We start from the raw sequence: 19,630 nt of genomic DNA, 5'->3' as shown, positions 1-19,630 counted from the left end.
GTTTCAATACTGTAGCTTATAGTGCAAATCATTACATTAAATTCTGGATGCTCCTCGACTTACTGTTATAAAAGAGACAGGTAGCTAATATTTCTTTGTCCCACATTTAAGATCTGTGACATATGACTTTTTGTTACTTTTCTTCTATTGGGGGACTGACTGTACGTTAAAGAAGCCCTCATATATAATTTTTGAGATAAATACATTTTAATGAGTCACTGAAAATATTCTATACAATTTTGAGTAATTGGTGAATTAATTTGCATATTTGACTCAATTTAATAAGCAAAAATGTTTTTGTACTACTCTACATTAGAAGATAATCTCATACATAAATATAATGTATTTGGTCATATTCATCCACTTAACTTTAAAAGCAAGATTACTTTGTGTAGCATGTCATTTTATAAAACCCAGGCTTGGTCCAGCTAGACTCTGGGACCAGCAGTCACCCAGCCTGCTACTCCTAGCCACACCTCTCTCCTACAAATGCTGGCTTTGCCTCTCCAGAGCTACAAGATTGCTCTCTTGCCAGCTAACCACCCTATGGCCAGCTCTGCCAGTGTCTGTTCTAGTCTGGCTCAGCTCCCTACCAGACCACTTTAATGTCACGAGTGGAAAATACCAGATACCTTTATATTTTAGAACTGACCAGATAACTCAAAGGCTGGATAAAGACTATCCTACCCCATCTTCCTTGGCCTCTGCAAGCTGTGGAGGCCACAAAACTACCAGTGCCCTGAGAAACCTACATGTCTGTCACTTCACCACCACCTGTGTGATCTGACCTTATTCCTCTCTCCTGTCCTGCCCAGAAAATCCTGCCTCCATATCTTCGACCAGTGATTAGCTTCTACAGTGTTTATTAACTAATCAACAACTAGGGAAAATAATTAGGAAAAGAATCAGGGAAACTCCCCCTATAACTTTCAAGTTACACTAGTGCATTCATGTGTTGAAATTTGAAACTATAAAACTATTTCAAAGAAATCAGAATTCAATTGTAATACATAAGCAAGAACAAACTTTATCTTTTGTTTAAGGCTGTAGAGGTAGAAATATTAAACAAATTAACATTAATCCAGTATGTATATTTAAGTAATGTTTTTTAATCACAAAATTTATCTTAATTTTAAAATTAAGCAATAAGTAAAATCAAAGAAAATTTACTTTGATTTTATCTTTGTAGCTCCTGAACTACAGTTTAGTTGGTTGTTTTTTTTGTTTTGTTTTGTTTGATTTTTTCATTTTGTTTTTTACTTTTTGTAAGGAAGAATTTCTTCTCTGTGTAGCCCTGGCTTTCATTGAACTCATTATGCAAACCAGACCACCTTTGAACTCAGAGATAGGCACGCCTCTGCCTCTTGGGTGCTTGGAGTAAAGGCATGGTAGTTTTGTAATCACAGCATCTATTGGAAAACATGACAAACCTGAAGTATGTTGGTTCCTCTTCCTTTAGACTGCTCTATTTAGGCTACAAACAATATTTGGTAGTAAAGGTAAAATAATTACAGTTTATTAGAACTTAATCCATATGGTAAGTGGAAAAGCTGTTTGTCTTTAAGTGGCCTATGGACAAAAGACAAAATAGAATGGCATCTTCTTTTCCTTCTCTTTTCTTCTTTTCTTTTCTTTTCTTTTCTTTTCTTTTCTTTTCTTTTCTTTTCTTTTCTTTTCTTTTCTTTTCTTTTCTTTTCTTTTCTTTTCTTTTCTTTTCCCTTCTCTTCCCTCCCCTTCCCTTCACTTCACTTCCCTCCCCTTCCCTTCCCTTCACTTCCCTCCCCTTCCCTTCCCTTCCCTCCCCTCTCCCCTCTCCCCTCTCTCCTCCCCTCCCCTCCTCTCCTCTTCTCTTCTCTTTTTCCTTTTCTTTTCTTTTCTTTTCTTTTTTTTATTTTTTAGATTAGAGGGATTTGTTTGAAAGTAGTCCATGACCTTTAGTTCTTTACAAATGAAGTTGTTTTGTCTGGCTCCTGCTCCAGCTTCAAGTCTGGATTTTCAGCGTTTTGATTTAGGGCCATATTTATGAAGCAGCCTTTGGCCCTGCTGGCTTACTCTCTTGCTCTTACAGTGTCTCCTCGGGATCCTAAAGGCAGGGTCAGCTCACACTTGTGGGTTTCAGTCTCTGGGTTGTTGCCTAGGCCACAGGAGTTCTTACTGCATCACAGTGGCCATTGTGCAAGGGCTCCTGTAGCTTGTATTCCTTGATGTGGGGTTCTTTTCAGTGGTTGCTAGGATACATCTTCAGAATCTGCTCACCATGTAAGCCCAGCACTTGGAGGTGGAGGTTGGAAGATCAACAGTTCAAGATCATCATCAGCAATATATCCAGTTTGGAGGCCATCCTGGGCTACAAGACACTTCTTAGACTAGTGTTTCAGTCTCTGGGAGCCCCCAATGGTCCAAGTTAGTTGACTCTGCTGGTCTTCCTGTGGGGTCCCTAACCTCTTACTGACCTTCAATTCTTCACTCAACTCTTCTATAAGACTCCCTGAGCTTCATCTAATGTTTGATTGTGGGTCTCTGCATCTGTTTCCATTGGCTGCTGTATGGAGCCTCTTAGTTATGCTAGGGTACTAGGCAAAGGCATCTTCTTTTCAATCAGACAATTACTGAGACTCTCAGTTCTATTTGCTTTGAACACTTATAGCATTGGAATGGGCTATTTATTTGAGAATATTTTCTTTCAACTCTTCTCTTTTTCTCTCTAGGGAATGTGATAAGCAGCATTTTCTAGTGTCTTTATACTTTCCACTGTGGGGGGAAAACTCTTCAGAAAATCTTTAGTCTTTCTATATTTTGTTTCCCCTCACAAAGATTTTTATATTGAAAGACAGAAAAACACCCTAGACAGTCTCCTGAAATATTGGTCTGTTTTCTCCTTGAAACTGGAATGCCAAACATATTGTAAATCCTTTGAGTCTCAAAAGAATTCTAATCTGAGCCTTGTATCCTCAGGATATTTAAACTTTGATTTATTCCAGAGAAGAGTTAACACAGTTCTCTTATCATTTTCTCTACTATGCCTTCTGTTTGTGATTGAGATGGTCTTTACTAAGGCTTAGAATTGGGGACAGAAAAGTGGGAACCATGGAAGTGTAGTAAATGGCAGTAAATAATCTTTTGACAAGGACAGAAAGTAAGGGAAAGGTGAGAAAGAGGATATTCTAATCTATTGTTTTCAAAGACAAGTAGATTTGAGTTGATTACCAATTCTGGATAGCTGTCACTTTTCAATCCAGAGAGTTCTTAATCTTTTTTTTTTTTTTTTATTGACAACTCATTATATAGAGGTCAGTGAGACATAGTAACCATTGATATGTATTTTAATAAAATTGCGATATTTAACATAATATTTCTTTTTGACATTTTCTATTTCCTTTTGAAAACTTTTGATAATCCATTCATTTGGAAACTACACATTTTCAATACAATTGAGCTTTTTGGTGATGATTTTGTTTAGAGAATATCTACCAAATAACAACCTTTGATAAATGATTTAACATAGCCATGAAATCTTTCTCACTCATAGAAAGTGTGCATCCAAATAATGGGTAATAGACTGAGGCCTTTGTAAATGTAATATCAGTGACTCCAGTCTTGGTTTTCTGTGAATTAAATTTTATCTTTTATTTTACATTTGGATAAATATATAATGGTATCATATTGAAATGTTTGAATAAAATGAAAAACTCATGTTTATAACTAACATTGCACTCTCAGATCACAGGGTAATAAGTGTTTCAGTAAACTGTTAACTGCCAAAGTAATACATAGCTATACAAGTTTCAAGAAGAAAGCCAATTCATTTCAATCACGATATCACGTAAACCTGAAGTATTATATAGAAGCTAAACAATGCCAAATGGATTTGACTGAGATCAAAAGCCAAACCTATTTCTTTTCTTTCATCTTCAGTGTTCCATTTCCTAGGAGTATGACCTTAGTCAAACATCTATTAAAGTTACCTTTTGATCTCAACCCCCTTTCGTTTTTTTCTTTTTTTTTAAGTCTATCTTTAAATTTTTCTTCTTGAGACAATCATTCTATTGTGTTTTAATGTTCCAGTAGTGTGTGAGTAAATAGGATTCTCTGATATATGTGATAGAAGACTGGTTAAATGGGACAATCATTTTTGTGTCAAAGACAAGAATCAAAGGAAGCATTCTTCAGATGCTATTAACTGTGGGGAAAATTCCCTGCAGGTCAGTGGAAACATGTTAACTGGTCATTCTGCTAGCTCTTTAGGTCTTTGAAGAAAATGCCTTGTAATTTGATAACATGTAGCTGCTCATTTGTAAAAGTAATTTTCTTCCTACCACTTAGAGCCACTCTGTGGTTTGTGAGGGGCAAATAGTTCTTTAAGCTTGTACATTAAAAAAATTGAACATTTTGCTTAAAAACACTTTAATATATTTTAGAAAAATAATACATTTTATTGCTTGTGCCATTGAATAAATATGGCATAAAGCAATCTTCATGTTTGATTAAAAATACTAGAAAGATGACAACAAATGATAATTAATTGAATTTAAAAATAAATTGCATGTGTGTATTTGTAAGTACATTTTATCCACTGTATGTCTACATGCTAAATACTGAGAACTTTATCTTCTTTTGGACTACTTTGTTTTAGACTAGTAATTTATTAATATTCTAACAATGCTATTCCCTTGAAAAAGTATTCTAGATCATCTTCAAAGCAAAAAAAAATAGTAACAATTGGTATTTAATAATAGTTGTCACAACCTTTGATTTCTGTGAGGTAAAGAAAGCATAAATATAATCATAATAAAATTCAGAAGAGTAATAGATATCCATATGTTTGTGTATTGTACTCTATAAAAAAAGAAAGAATAAAATATTGTTTCAAGTTGTTAGAATAAAGCAAAATTTCAAGTTAAGATCTAAAGTGATACTTTAAAGATTGGTTAGATTAAAATTACATCTCAGAGTTAAAAGTGACAAATGAACAGAAATAGGAAGATGAGTCCTAGCTAATATGGGCAAAAGGGTTCATTCTATCTAGAGTACTGGATGTGCGATAGAAATAAGTAGGAATTCTACATTAAAATGGGCACAGTAAGATTTCATGAGGTTATCAATACCACATTTTTAATTTAGAAAATCATTGAATAGAATGTAAGGAAGAGCTAGATACCTTTGAGGAATGTTAAAACATTTATTTGTGAGAATGTCACTAATTAAAGTATATAGCCTGTACTGAAGAAAAATTGGAGACTTAAAGATAATTCAGAAAGTTTTTTTTTCCAGTAGTCTGGTTGAGAAATAATATAGATGTTTTAGAATAAAATGGCTCTTACATAGTCAGTGTGTTCTGTTTTACACTTGTATTAGTTGATTGTGAAGTAAAGGTACTTCTGACCAGCTTTGGAAAGATAATCAGTGTAGTTATTGGTAACCACAACAATGGAAACTAAAAATCAAAATGTATCTTGTATGTAACTTTGTTGTTTTATGTACCCCTGTTAAAGTTCCTATATATTGGAATCAATTGCTGTAAATCAGACAGAATGAAAAAAATATTTTAGAAAATATATTCACATTATCTGTGACATATAACAATTGTTTTAAAATGTAAACTATAATTATGCATTAAAAATCTCAATGATAACTGGTTAAGAATCATAATTTGACAGAGCTATATATTTTTTTATTACTGGCATCTTCAACAGAAGGAATGAATTTTTTATTTATTTATGCCAACTGTTTGAAACTGTTACTATAATCTTCCTGGAAGCTCATCCTTTAAACAACATCAAAGACCCAACACAAAATGGCAAAAGGCAGAAATCAAATGAAAGAAAAGAAACTAACAAAACAAAGTTTAATTATAATTCTTTCCACTAACTTATGGGTTATGTATGTAAATATATCGATGTGAAATAGTTTTAGAAATTTGCAATCCACAAAAGACTGAATTCCTTATCTCAACATCAAAAGAGCATAGTATTTCTTACAGTGTATTAAGCCATTTCATCCTCATCTATGTCCCAGCTGTGTATTGTTTGATAATTTCTTGCTGTGGAAGTTTTGAGGTCAAATATATTATCACCAAAATGTTTGTAATTCTGACTGGAAAAATGGGGTTAAGAAAAAGATAAATTTCTTTATGGCTTTTCTTTCACTTGATCGCTTTTAATTACTGTTTTCCCTTAGCCACCTGAAGCTATTGGTCACAAGGAGAAAAACTGGTTTGTATCTCTTTGTGAATTTATTGTTAATAAGACTGACAGAATTGTGGGAAGCCAACGAATATGCCACATTATAGATTACCTAGTCATGTACTAACTGCACATAGTGTCCTTACTGCATGTGTATGTGTGAGTGTATGTTTATGGTTCTTTGGTCTATTCTTTGGCCTAATCATAGTCTTTACACATATTTTTCTATTATTCTCAAGAAGAAATTCATGTCATTAGACACTTTGGGTCCACAAGGGAAGAGGTCAGTTATTTTTGCACCTTGTCATTATACTAGGGCACAAGAAATTTGTGGATGCCTATAATTCAAACACATAATATTGTTGCCCTAGTTGATGAGAATATTCTCCAGAAATTTTAGTAAAAATTAATCACTGTGGTTTCATATTTTTAGAGGCAATGATTCAGTGTCCCAAATCCCATTTATTCTAGAAATAATACTGCTCTGGTAATAGTAGTAACTCTAGTTAAAGAAATGGTAGTCGGTGTTAGGGTGGTTTGGTACCTGAGCGTGGGAGAACATCCCCCTTTTCAGAGGTGATCTGGAGGGGTGGTGTGGAGAAGGGTCATGTGAGGGGATGCTAGGAGGAGAGGGGGCTTCTTATTGAGATGTAAATTTAATAAATAAATTAATTAATGGCAAAAGAAAGAAAAGGGATGCTAATATGATACAGACTTCTAGGTCATCATAATAAAACGCCAAAACAATTTTTTTCTGATCACAGAAACAGTGTAAAGTTTTAATACAAGAGTAGCATTACTAGTTTGTTATATTTAGCTGTTAAAGTAACTGAATGAGTTTCAAAGGTCCTCATAGATTCTCTAATTCATTTGGCAAAGTAAAATAGGCTTTAAAAACTTCTCTTGTATCCATGAAAGACACAAATACCAGATTAATATTTGTATTGTATCTGTTTACTTTTCCATAGCACTCATGTGCATTTGATCATGTGGGTGTTTCTGGTATCTTCCTGTGCATCACTATATTATTTGATGTGGATATAGTTGACAAATCTATATTTATACTTTATCTATGTAATATATGTGTGCGTGGCACATACTTACATTCTTCAAAATCTCTTTTTTCTCTTTTAGTTAGAATATAAATATTTAGAACACAAAGTGTTATAGTGTTTAATGAAAATAGCAAAATATCAAAGTAGTTGTTTTTTCTGGCTTTCAATATTTTTGAGAAAAAATGTCATGAAGAGTGAAGAAGCAACTACATGTTTGATTCTCTGGTACTTACCTGATATGTCTCAGGAAAGAGTAGTTCCTAAAATATATTAGAGGAAGGAAGCCAATTGCCTTTCTGGAATGTGGTGCATTACTGATTTTTCATATTTTCCTAGTGGCAGTTTGACACCCTTTGACAAACACAAAGCACATTTGAATTATCTTTAGCTGCTACATGGTTCAAACTACAGTTTAATTGTAGACAAGTTATATTTTGAATATGAGGGTAATTTCCCATTCATTTTGTTTCTATCAGGAAATAGACAGCTTTCCTCTTATATTTGCTTTCTAAATAAGAATGTATTTTACTTTAATTTGCTTTGGAAGTAACCTTTATATTTAACAAAAGAAGAACTGATCTTCCAAAAATGAAGTAGATTGATGTGTATTTAGCCCGATGAAAGGTGTGTAGACAATGAAATTTCACAGAATTTACCACTGATTATGAATGGTAATATAATAAAACATTTTATATTAATATTATACCTGAAATAAAAATTGTTAAATGATATCCTAAACATTGTACTCCCTGAAATCTATATGGAAAAATACAGGTAAATAATTAAATATGCTTCTATTTTGAGAATTATCTGAGCATGAGATGTATACACATGTTTAATTTGAATTTGTCTAGGTCTTCTCTTTTCTTCCTTCATTTCCTCTGCTATGGCTAGTTTGTCTTCTTCCACTTGTCCCTTGAAGTCATAACTGCTACAAGCAAACACTTGATTATGCAAATGTATTCATTATTTGAATTAATGACTCTTATTATTGTTTTTACATCAAAAAATGTCAGTAAATGAATTAGTCAAGTATGTTTGCTTTCAGCTTTCTTCTGATAATGTTATCTTTTTCTAGCAAGTTTATCCTTATAAAATGTTTCAGGGTCATATAACTGATTGCTTTGTTGTTATAATCCAGTATACTGCCAGTATATATTAATTTCAGTTTAAACAGTAGATGTGAAACCTAAATACCATTAAGCAATTTTCAAAAAGCCAAGATTTGTACTTAGTATCAATGCTAATGATCCTTTTTTTCCTATTTTATTGTTATTAGTATTTGATTATAGGTGATTGCTGATGGAATCAAATATACCTTTTATTCTTTTAAATATACAGTTTACCCATTTTATATTATTCATACCAGTGTATTAAGTGTATTCAAACAGTTGTGCAGTCATTAAACAGAAACATTGGAGACATTTCCATGTTGTCTTTATATAAGAACCAAGCTAATTTTCTCTGTATGCTTCCTAATTTTGCATTAATACTGAAGTTAGCATTCTAATTTGTTTTGGAAACTACTTCAAATATATATGTCTCTGTTTGTGTCTATAATAACGAATTTAAGTCCTGACTAGTAGGAAATGTAAGTATGTTACCAGGTATGCTTGTCCCTTTGAAGCAAGGCTACAATGACTATTTGGAGATCTTTTCAGGAGTGTTACTGTTTTGGGTTTCTCAGTATTATAGGTTGTTTTTCAGTTTTTCTAAGCTAATTTTTTTATTAAATATTTTCTTCTCTTACATTTCAAATGCTAATTCTTAGAACCAGTTATTGACATTCCAATGACATAAATTGCAAGAGTTTTGTCATATCTACTCTATATATAATGTATGTTCTCAAACAGACTTACAATGGATCTACTAGTACTAGAACTTACAGTAAAAAAGTCATAAACCTATGGAGATGACTGTAAGGTTATCAGAAATTACCTTTATGTGACTTGTAACACCATGGAAGAATGTTCAAATGAATTACCTTAGAATTTGTATAACATAATAGAAAGTATTCTATCTACTGTTCATAAGTCAATATTTATCAGTTTTTTTCTTAAAATATCCTTTGGTGTTATGAGCAAAGTAATTGACAACTTTTTGTGATTAATTTTAGAAAGCTGGAATATTTCCAATTTAAGATGATATCAGAACTTACAAGTGTAAATGATTATTACTCAAAGAAACATTCAAATGCAAGAAACAAAAGCACCCAAGAAGTTGAATTTGCATCCAAGTCAGAAGCCTCATTATACATTTCTCAAATTAGTCTTCTTATAGTGTTATTGTATTTAGAGCAGTTGTATTCTATGTTTAAGATGATAGGCATTGCATCTAAAACACTCTGAATATCTGCAGTAAGAAACAGAGAAATTAGAAATAGCAGATAGCAGTAGATATGCTGTGGGACTTGAGAGGCTGAGACAGGAAACTTTTTTGTCCCTATATTTCATTTAGACAGGAACAATTCTGGGTCAAATTTATATAGATACGTACATATGCTTAGGCTTTGCCACTTGAAATTATATAATCTGTCATAGGGCCCTTACTAGTGAAGTGTTATTCCTTTCTGTAGATTGCCATCTAAGTTTGAGGCTTTGTGAATTTTTCTCTATTCACATTTTCATGTCAAGTATCGTTATGGTTCATGTCTGTTTTAGGCAAGCATATTAAGATTTCTTGGGTGCAGCTTTCCCTGTAATGTAGACATATACTATTTTGTAGTAGAGGACCAGTCCTTATGGCTCTTATTCTATCTCCTCTTCTATGATACTCCCTGAACATTAAGATTAGGCATTGTATTGTAAGTGTATCAAGTTGGTTTGGACAACTCATAGTCAATTGATTTTTGTTAGTTTGTTTGTATTTATATTTTATCACTTTTACATTTCTGTAATAGCTTCTAATTTTCAATTCTTACAGGTTTCCATTTATTGCATTCTGATGTTTTAAGGTAAACGTGGTAGATTCTTTTTAGTGTTTTTGTGGGGTTTTTTGTGGGCTTTTGTTGCATAGAGTTCAGAGAATTAGCATCTTGTAACAAAGATCCTGAATACTATATCCATCTAGAAGATTTACATTTTCATAACTGACTTATAGGGAATTTCAAAGGTGTTTTAGTACATCATACTTGACCCAAAGCAACTTTAATTGCAAAGAACAAATAAGTCATTGCTTGGTACTTAAAAGCTAGATGGAAATTATATGAACTGTTTTTCATTTGGGAGCTATATTATTGGCAGAAAAGCTTTCAAAGTGTTATGAAGTGATGGTCACACTATAAACAACTAGGAAACTAAAATTTTCATGCTTCTTTTCAAGTCACATCAAGAATCCATCGTCATTATCTTTTTTGGTAGTTTTGCCCTTATAATTTTAAAATTATTTTTCATACAACATATTTTGATACAGTTCTTTTCTTACCCAATTCCTCTCAGAACACCCCCACTTCCCTAATCACCAAAACTCGAGCTTTCTATCTCACAGCAAAACATAAATACATTTTCTCTTTTTAAATATTGTTACAAGTTATAGATAACCTTATATTAATCTTGTAGTTTAATGGCTATAATTATAATATATTTGTAAATCTAATATTCTTTTCTAATGAAAAATATTGGGAGGAAATTTTTCTATAGGTATGCACATGGATAATAATAATGATAATGGTTAATACAAACTACATGGGGTTTTCACAAAAGCATATAATAGAAAGAAAACGGTCAATGGATTAATTGTTTTATAAGGTTATTCTGAGAAAATTTAGTCTAGCTTTTTTATGTACATTAATAACTTAAAGCACATAAAAATATATAATACAAATACCCCAATAATCTGTTCAGTGACTTAGATGACACAAATCCATTTTGGAGCTATTTGAGTTAAACAAGAATCAAGAACAGAGGATTAGTTGTTGAACCCTTGAAATGAAAAAGCAGGAGGCAGGAAAACATCCTTACTACTTACTGGCCGGCTCTCAAACTTAATACAAGTTCCATTCTGGATTTCAGAGATCCTCATTTATAAAATTGGAATGCTACTTTAAGTATTTATTGAACTTCTTCCTGTGACGACTATTCCTAGACTCTTTAATCCTAATATAGCATCACATGTACTTAATAGGATTTTAGAGTTTAGAATATTCTTATGTTGAACTTAGGTTAAATGGAAAGTGTAGAAAAATATACAACAGGGCAGTAATACTCTCCTCAATAGCATGTGTTTGAAAAAAAAATGGGTATCCACAAGCAGAAATGGGAGACTGAGCTATTGTCCAAATGAATTAAAAACTTAAACCATGTGATAAGAAACCGCACAACTTCCTGAACAAAGTACAGAAAAAGCTCTTGACACTTGCTGTGGAAGTGATTCCTTGAAGATGACACAAAATAGGTGAGCAGGGGGAGGGGGGAGATAGGGGATTTTCAGAGGGGAAACTAGGAAAGGGGATAACATTTGAAAAGTAAAAAAAGAAAATATCTAAAAAAAATAAGATCAGCATACACACAAAATATAGACATGTGAAAAGTTCCTGAACAGCAATTCCTTGTTGCAACAAAACAAAACAAAACAAAACAAAACAAACCTAATGAAATGAAAAAAAAAATATTTTCAGAGCACTTATCCAAGCAAAAAGTTGATATTCTAACATATGCACAGAAGATTTAAAGCTCAATAACACTAAGAACAATGTCACATAAATATTATAGTATAACAACCATATCTAATGTTCAAGGTACATAGTGGAAAATGATTTTCTGAGACCAGAAAATCAGATGTGACTTTGTCTCCAACAAACACCTATGATAGCTCAAGAATATGGCTGTCATAATGAGACCTGAACAGTACCAGTAACAAATGTTGTCATGGAAGGAGTCAATTTCATGAGCTTCCACCTCTAAACTGCTAAGAGAAGGTGGTTTAGTCATCTGCAGGGATGAGAATCCTCAACTGAATATCTAAACCAAATGGTAACCATTGAAATTATATGCTCACTAGTAACACTGACTGGAGTCAATTTGCTATATTTCTAAATTGATGCATTTATACATATATGCAATAATATGCATTTCTAAAAGAAGAAATGGATTTGAAAGGGAAAGAGAATAGGTTACGTGGAAGAGGTTAGAGAGAGGAAAGGGAAGGGACAAAATAATGTAATTATATCTAATTTAAAAATAAAAATTATATTAAAATACAAAATGAAAATGTCATCAACAACATAAATATATACTAGTTGTTACATGTAGGAAAATCAATATTTCATTTCCCTTTTAAATGCACCACTCTGAAGGGCTGGATTCGTGGAAAGATAATGTGTGAATCTGGTTCTGTCGTGGAATACTTTGGTTTCTCCATCTACAGTAATTGAAAGTTTGGCCCGGTATAGTAGCCTGGGCTGGCATTTGTGTTCTCTTAGTGTTTGTATAACGTCTGTTCAGGATCTTCTTACTTTCATAGTCTCTGGTGAAAATCTGATGTAATTCTGATAGGCTTGCCTTTATATGTTACTTGACATTTTTTCCTTACTGCTTTTAATATTCTATCTTTATTTAGTGCATTTGTTGTTCTGATTATTATGTGTCAGGAGGAATTTCTTTTCTGGTCCAGTCTATTTGGAGTTCTGTAGGCTTCTTGTATGTTCACGGGCATCTCTTTCTTTAGGTTTGGGAAATATTATATTTAAGTGACTGAAATATAATTAGAATGGAAGACATACCCATGTATCAAGGAAACACACATATATTACACTTACTTATATTTTAACATTTACTTCTATAACCTCTATTCTTATGTGCCTGTTTCATTATCAGACCAATATTTAGTCACTGTAATTTTTAACATTTATAACATTTTAAATTCATTGACAATTTCATGCCATCCCATTAGTTCCTTCTGACTCCTCCAAAATCCTCTCTCCAAAATTTTCCCTCCAAATTTATTTCATAGTCATCTGAATTTATTTAGTGCTACTTATTTCTCAACAGTTCTTAATTGTGTGTTGCAGCTTATCTACAGGCAGATACTCAGGAGATTTGCCCCTTTCACATTGTATGTATGTTTCCTGATAACATGTCTATTGGTATTGTTATTGCTCAGGTCTTGTTAAGGCAGCCATATTAGTGAGCTATTCATAATGGGTGTATTATGAATAGCTATAGGTACATCAACTGAAGCATGGTCTGCCTACCAGAAGGCACATCTCTAAAAACTGACACCCATTAATTATCAATAACTCCTCAGCTAGGAGTGTAAGCACTTGAGTCCCTCCCACATCTATGCTTGAATTCTAACTGACTTGATTTTGTGTAGATCTTATGTAGACAACCACAGCTGCTGTGAGTCCATAAACATAACAGTCATATCAACAAAATATTGTTTTACCCCACTACTGCTTACCTTTTGCATCATTCAAACTTTGAGTCCCTTCAAACAAAAAGTTCAATGCCAGAAATGTTATATGCTCCATCAATCTGCTAGGCTGGAAGACTTAAAGATCCCTAAAAATACTGGTTGGGTTCATAGTTCCTGTTCTCCCAACAAAAGTTGAGAGTAAGACCCCATGGCTGAAAGCACTACATATTTGAGACATAGGAAATTAAATCAAGCTATTTCTGATCTAGAAGCTTTATCACTTTTGGCAAGATTCCATAGTGCCAGAAGTTGCAATGTAGCTTGATGAGGGAAACAGTAATCACCACTCTTACACAGTTGTGAACCCTGGGGGCTACAATATCAATCAGTCTAGCAAGAATATAGCCACAAACACAAAGGTGACATAACTGTTATGATGGTAAAAAATGATGTCTGAATAAATTTATGACACTCCCTTAAAGAGGAAAATACTGTATATATCCAGTGAGTCTGTGTACTAGGCCTGAGATCAATTGTTCTCTGCATATTGACCAATTGTGGACTTCTGTGAAGGTTTCTCTGGCATACAAAAGCATTCTTTGTTGAAGAGCTAGTGCCTCTCTTATCTATGGGTAGAAGGATAAGAATTTAAAATGCAGTTAGGACCTATGATAGTTTACTAAAATGGTAAAATGATCTTCTCTAAGATCCAAAATATCAGAATCCCTGGAAACTTTGGTAAACTCCAGTATCAGGTATGATTTTCATCCTGTTGAGTAGGCTTTAAGTATAATTTATGTTGTTTACTAAACAGGTATAACTAACAATATTATGCTTGTAGGAATATCTTGCCAAGATCATTATTGGGGTTCATAGGCTTCACAAATTGGCAGGATCTCTTGTTAGCAGTATAGTTAGTATTATATGGTATTATCAAAGCCAATCCTCAAAAAGAAGGCTTTCAGGATAGATGCAGTTCAAATTCTCTGAGTCCTATGTCTAAAATGCATAGTATCTTCAATAATAGGAACTTCAACCTTTAGGATCAACCAAAGGCAATGAGAATAGCATGTATTGATTTTGGAGTCTCTTGAATTCTCCTAACAACCTAAAATGGATTTTGTCATGCCTAGCAACAGGGTTTTTGTCAGTGATATAACAGTGTGTGTGTGTTTATCTCATGTGTAAATGTGTAATGTTACATAAAACTAATGTGATTCTTTACGGCTTTTTCAATCATACTCAGTATTTTTCTCTCTTCCACCCCCCCCCTTCTTTATGGTAGTTGCCTCAACTAAAACCTCAACCCCCATTTATTCCAATTCTACCTTCATATTGCTTGTATCTTGCCATTGCCCTCTCTACCTCTCTAGTGCTTCCCCTCCTATAGTCCTTTTTAAAATTTACTTATTTCTACTCCATCCTCCATCCCCTTCAGAGGGTGGACCCAATATTGAATATATTCATTCATCCTGACACATCAAATCACTAACAGATTAGGTGTATCCTCTTCCACTGAGGCCCGAGTAGGAAGCCATGGAGACTGAGCTACATATCTGCTACATATGTGCTAGGGCCTCATTGCAGACCATGTATGTTCTTTGGTTGGTGTCTCAATCTCTGAGAGTTTTTAAGTGTCCAAGTTACTTGACTATGTTGGTCTTTCTGTGGGGGTTTCCTCCCCCTTTAGGGCCTATAATCTTTCCCTCAACTCCTCCATAAGTGTTCCAACCTCCGGTATAATATTTGCCTGTGGGTATCTGCATTTATTTCAGTCAGCTGCTGCATGGAGCCTCTCAGAGGACAGTTATGCCACCTGTCTGCAAGCATAACAGAGTAGAATTAATAATGTCAGGGATTGGCCATGGGATAGATTTCCAGGTTAGGCCGGTTATTGTTTGGCCTTTCCTTCAGTCTCTGCTCCACCCCTGCATTTCTTAGAGACAGGAAAAATTTTGGGTTGAAAGATTTGTGGGTGCATTATTGTCCACATCTCTCCATTTTAGGCCCTGCCCTAGCTACAGGGGTGACCTCTTCAGGTTCCATGACCCCACTGTTTGGCATCTTGACTATAGTCACTCACATTAACCTGGAAACCTCCACTAGTCAAGCTCTCTTAGACTTCATAGAGATTCTCCTCTCCCTCTCACCCCTAGCAGCTTTAGATTTCTGTTCATACATACACAGATTTTAAGTTTTTCTGTTAATACTTTCTTTAATTAAATAATGAATAAAGTGAACAACTGTAATTTTTAATCTTTTTACTTGTTTCTCCCTGCTTTTCATTGAGGATAAGTTAACCCATAGTCTCATCTTTTAAAAATAGATTTTCATGATATTTGTTATCAGAAGTTATTATGAGTTGAAAATATAGTTTTCAAATATTCATTATTTTAATGCTTACTTATGTTTTACCTTTCTGCATGTCCATCGAGCACATTCCTTTTAAATAACTCCCCAGATTTTCCTGTCGTTAAGCAATTATTCCCATTTTTAAATTGATGATTCTGGTTTAGGTATCACAGCTGCAGCAATGGCTGAGGCCATGAAGCTCCAGAAGATGAAGCTTATGGCAATGAATACTCTTCAAGGTAATGGAAGCCAAAATGGGACTGAGTCAGAGCCAGATGACCTTAATTCTACCACAGGTGAGTGATGTCGGCAGTTGCCCAAAGGTGACACTTGCTGTTTTATCATATAATGGAAAAGAGAAGAAAAAAAATGAGTGAGAATAGTTATTCTACAGAGAGTTTTTAACTTTTTAAAAGCATGTACACTCAACTTAGAAAACTATTGCTAGTATAACTGCAAATTCCCATTTTATAGACATTTAGAACTCTCTGGTTTTTTTTTTTTGTGTGTGTGTGTGTGTGTGTGTGTGTGTGTATGTGTGAGTGTGTATGTGTTTGACAGGAGGTTTCTCTACATAGCACAGATTGATCATAAATCCACACCTTTCTTCTTGCTTGGACACTATGTCTGCTACCTTTCTACTATTTTGTTGTGTCATTTCATTCTAATTGTTATAATATTAGCTATCACACTCCATATCTGAAAAACAGTGTCCTATTCTAGATGAAAGACAAACTTCTTACCCCATCATTCTCAAAATGAAAAGCACAGCCCATATTCCAGGTTGACTGGTCCAATCTTCTCAGTTGTAGAACTACCTGTTCAGGTAGATTCTGCTAGATTGAAAACATTATTGACCATGCCTAAGTTTAAAAGCAGTACAAAAGAGAGCTAACAAAGAAGGAAAGACAGGAGAGAGAAAGAAACATACTTATAATAATTCTATGACAATTGTAATGTGACCTTTGTTATTTGATAGTGTTCTTACATTTCTGGAGTATGTGATCACAACTCTTAGCTTATGTGCATAAATAGATTAATAAATTAATGATTAAGATTTGAGAGAAAAATAACAATCAAGGCAACAAACATCTGTTGCAGAAGCTAAAGTTCCCAAGCTAAAATTAAACTTAAAACAGTGCAGCAAATAGATTGGTTGGCTTATTTCTTTACAACTAGGCTCCGAGGAAAAAGAATGCTACAACTTTATTTTGAAGGGAAATGGAAAGCTGAATTAAGGAGGAAATGTATTTAATCAAATCAAAATGTAAAATGAATGATTTTAATACACTGTGGATCTCTCCATGTATACTTGCTATGTTCCTGGTGAATTACAGACTTAGATCTTCTTTGAGCCAGTGGTATTTTTGTTGTATACTTCTGTATTAGTCAGGGTTCTCTAGAGTCACAGAACTTATGGATAGTCTCTATATAGTAAAGGAATTTATTGCTGACTTACAGTCTGCAGTCCAATTCCCAACAATGGTTCAGTAGTAGCTGTGAATGGAAGTCCAAGGATCTAGCAGTTACTCAGTCCCACAAGGCAAGCAGGCGAAGGAGCGAGAGCGAGACTCCCTTCTTCCAATGTCCTATATGGTCTCTAGCAGAAGGTGTAGCCCAGATTAAAGGTGTGTTCCATCATACCTTTAATCCCAGATGACCTTGAACTGGGAGATCTTCCTGTCCTAATCTTCTGAATCCATAGCCACTATGCCTCAAGATCTCCATACCAAGATCCAGATTAGAAACTTCTATCTCCCAGCCTCTAGATTAAGGTCACTGGTGAGCCTTCCAATTGTGGATTGAAGTTCCTTCCAAATATAGTCAAGTTGACAACCAGGAATAGCAACTATAATATCTTTGGTACAATTTAACAGGAAATAAGTTGAAAATGCATGTCTTATAGATTTATAATATTTGGACTGCTGGCTTCTATAATTCCCACCAAAATACAGTGAAAGGGTTGTTCTAATATTTGTAGATTTTTCAAATAAAAGAAACAGAGGCACACAGTAATATTCTTTGTCTAAGTCATAAAACTATTGAATTCTAGCCTTAAATATTGATCTCACATTTGACTCATCTCACATTTGACTCAGTCCAAAGGGTTGATATTTTTAGCATTCTGTCTAGTCACCAATGCTGTATTATAAAAAGACTTTGTCTTGATCTAATCACTGAGCTAAGGAAATATCAAAATGAATATACAAGAAGAGAACTACCAGCTTCTATATCCAAAGGCCTATCAACTCAAGCTGAAATTCAGCCTTAAAGTGTCTTAAATGTGCCCAGAATTAAACCAAGATCAGACAGGAGGCTAGTATGGCTGTCTTCTGAGAGGCTTTACCAGCAACTGGCTGAGACAGAGGCAAATACTCACAGCCAACCATTGGACTGATGTCAGTGACCCCTATGGAAGAGTTAGAGGAAGGACTGAAGGAGTTGAAGGAGATGACAACTCTGACCAACAAATGCCAATTATCCCGGACTCCTGGGGGCTCCCAGAGACTAAATCACCAAACAAAGAGCATAGATGGGCTGGTCCAGGTCCTCTAGCTTATTTATCAGAGGCTTGCATTGTCTGGCCTCAGTGGAAGAGCATGTGCCTAATCCTCTAGAGACTTGATGACCCAGAGATGGAGGATGCCCAAGGGGAGGTCACTTTCCCAGAGGTGAAGGGGAGTGAGGATAGGGAAAGACCTCTTCAAGCGGGGACTGAGAGGGAGGGCAACATTTGGTTTGTAAATAAATATAATAATTATCATTATTATTAATAAATCATTTTAATATGCAAAAATGTGATTAGTGTAAGAAAATAAAAACCTTTTGAAATTTAATGTTTTTATGAAGGAATAATTTACTCCAGTATCCTACACTATATGTATTTCAGAATATCACAAACAATTTTGAGCAACATATCAGTGCTCCAAATCTGGCAGTAAATGATTATTGTTATTTTCTAGATACAATCTTCTTCTTAAGATGTAAATTACTGCTGTAAAATTGATTTCCTTCTGTATTTCATGCTATATGGGACACTATAGAAACAGAATACAGTAGTCTCTGTTATGGACCATACAACATTTATAACACAATTTCCTCATTTTGATGTAGAGAGAAATTGTTTGTACCTGTGTAGTGAAGGAAAGCAAACTGGAATATTCATACTGGTATTAATCTATTTAAGTTTCTGAGTTTTTAATAGCCTGCATAATTAAAATCTTGATAAACTACAAAATAATAAATTATAATTTTCAAAGTTTACATTAAAAATATAATCTTATTTTAAGAATTTTATGTGACATGTTTTTCTTAACCTGAGAGACTAGTATGTCTTTGATGTCCTTAGGTTTCCTAACTCAGGATTTAAAATGAGATCAAAGACTGGGCCAGATTTCTCATTTTTCAACTTTAGTTTATTTTAGTGCCTTCCAGGGAAAAAATGAAGTACAGGATCTTGACAAGGTAGATCAGAGTCAGCAAAATTTATGACCTAATTACTAGTTATGGGCATGATCTTCCTGAATGTTCATGGTTTAAACAGAACTGGGAAATTGCATGTATAATCCAAAGGAAAGCTAGGTCGAAAAGAATAATTAAGACTTTATTTACTTGGTGGATACTGGATAAGATCAAGTAAACAAATTATACTTAATATAGTAATATTCAATTAACTGCCTTATGAAT

The 19,630-nt window shown here is 33.9% G+C and overlaps 1 protein-coding gene across 1 annotated transcript in view; it reads left to right on the top strand.

Moving 5' to 3' along the window:
* The window catches only part of Dach2 (dachshund family transcription factor 2), a 526,586-nt gene that overhangs the window by 333,769 nt on the left and 173,187 nt on the right, over positions 1–19,630 (top strand). Inside the window, exon 4 of the mRNA XM_029473281.2 lies at positions 16,108–16,239. Within this exon, the coding sequence (XP_029329141.2) occupies positions 16,108–16,239 (132 nt within the window). The remainder of the gene's footprint in view (positions 1–16,107; positions 16,240–19,630) is intronic.

This window comes from Mus caroli, unplaced genomic scaffold, assembly GCF_978045245.1.
Source record: "Mus caroli unplaced genomic scaffold, Mus_caroli_1 scaffold_5, whole genome shotgun sequence".
Taxonomy (NCBI): domain Eukaryota; kingdom Metazoa; phylum Chordata; class Mammalia; order Rodentia; family Muridae; genus Mus; species Mus caroli.
Note: the sequence above shows the minus strand (reverse complement) of the source record. Positions and strands in the feature narration are given on the sequence as shown.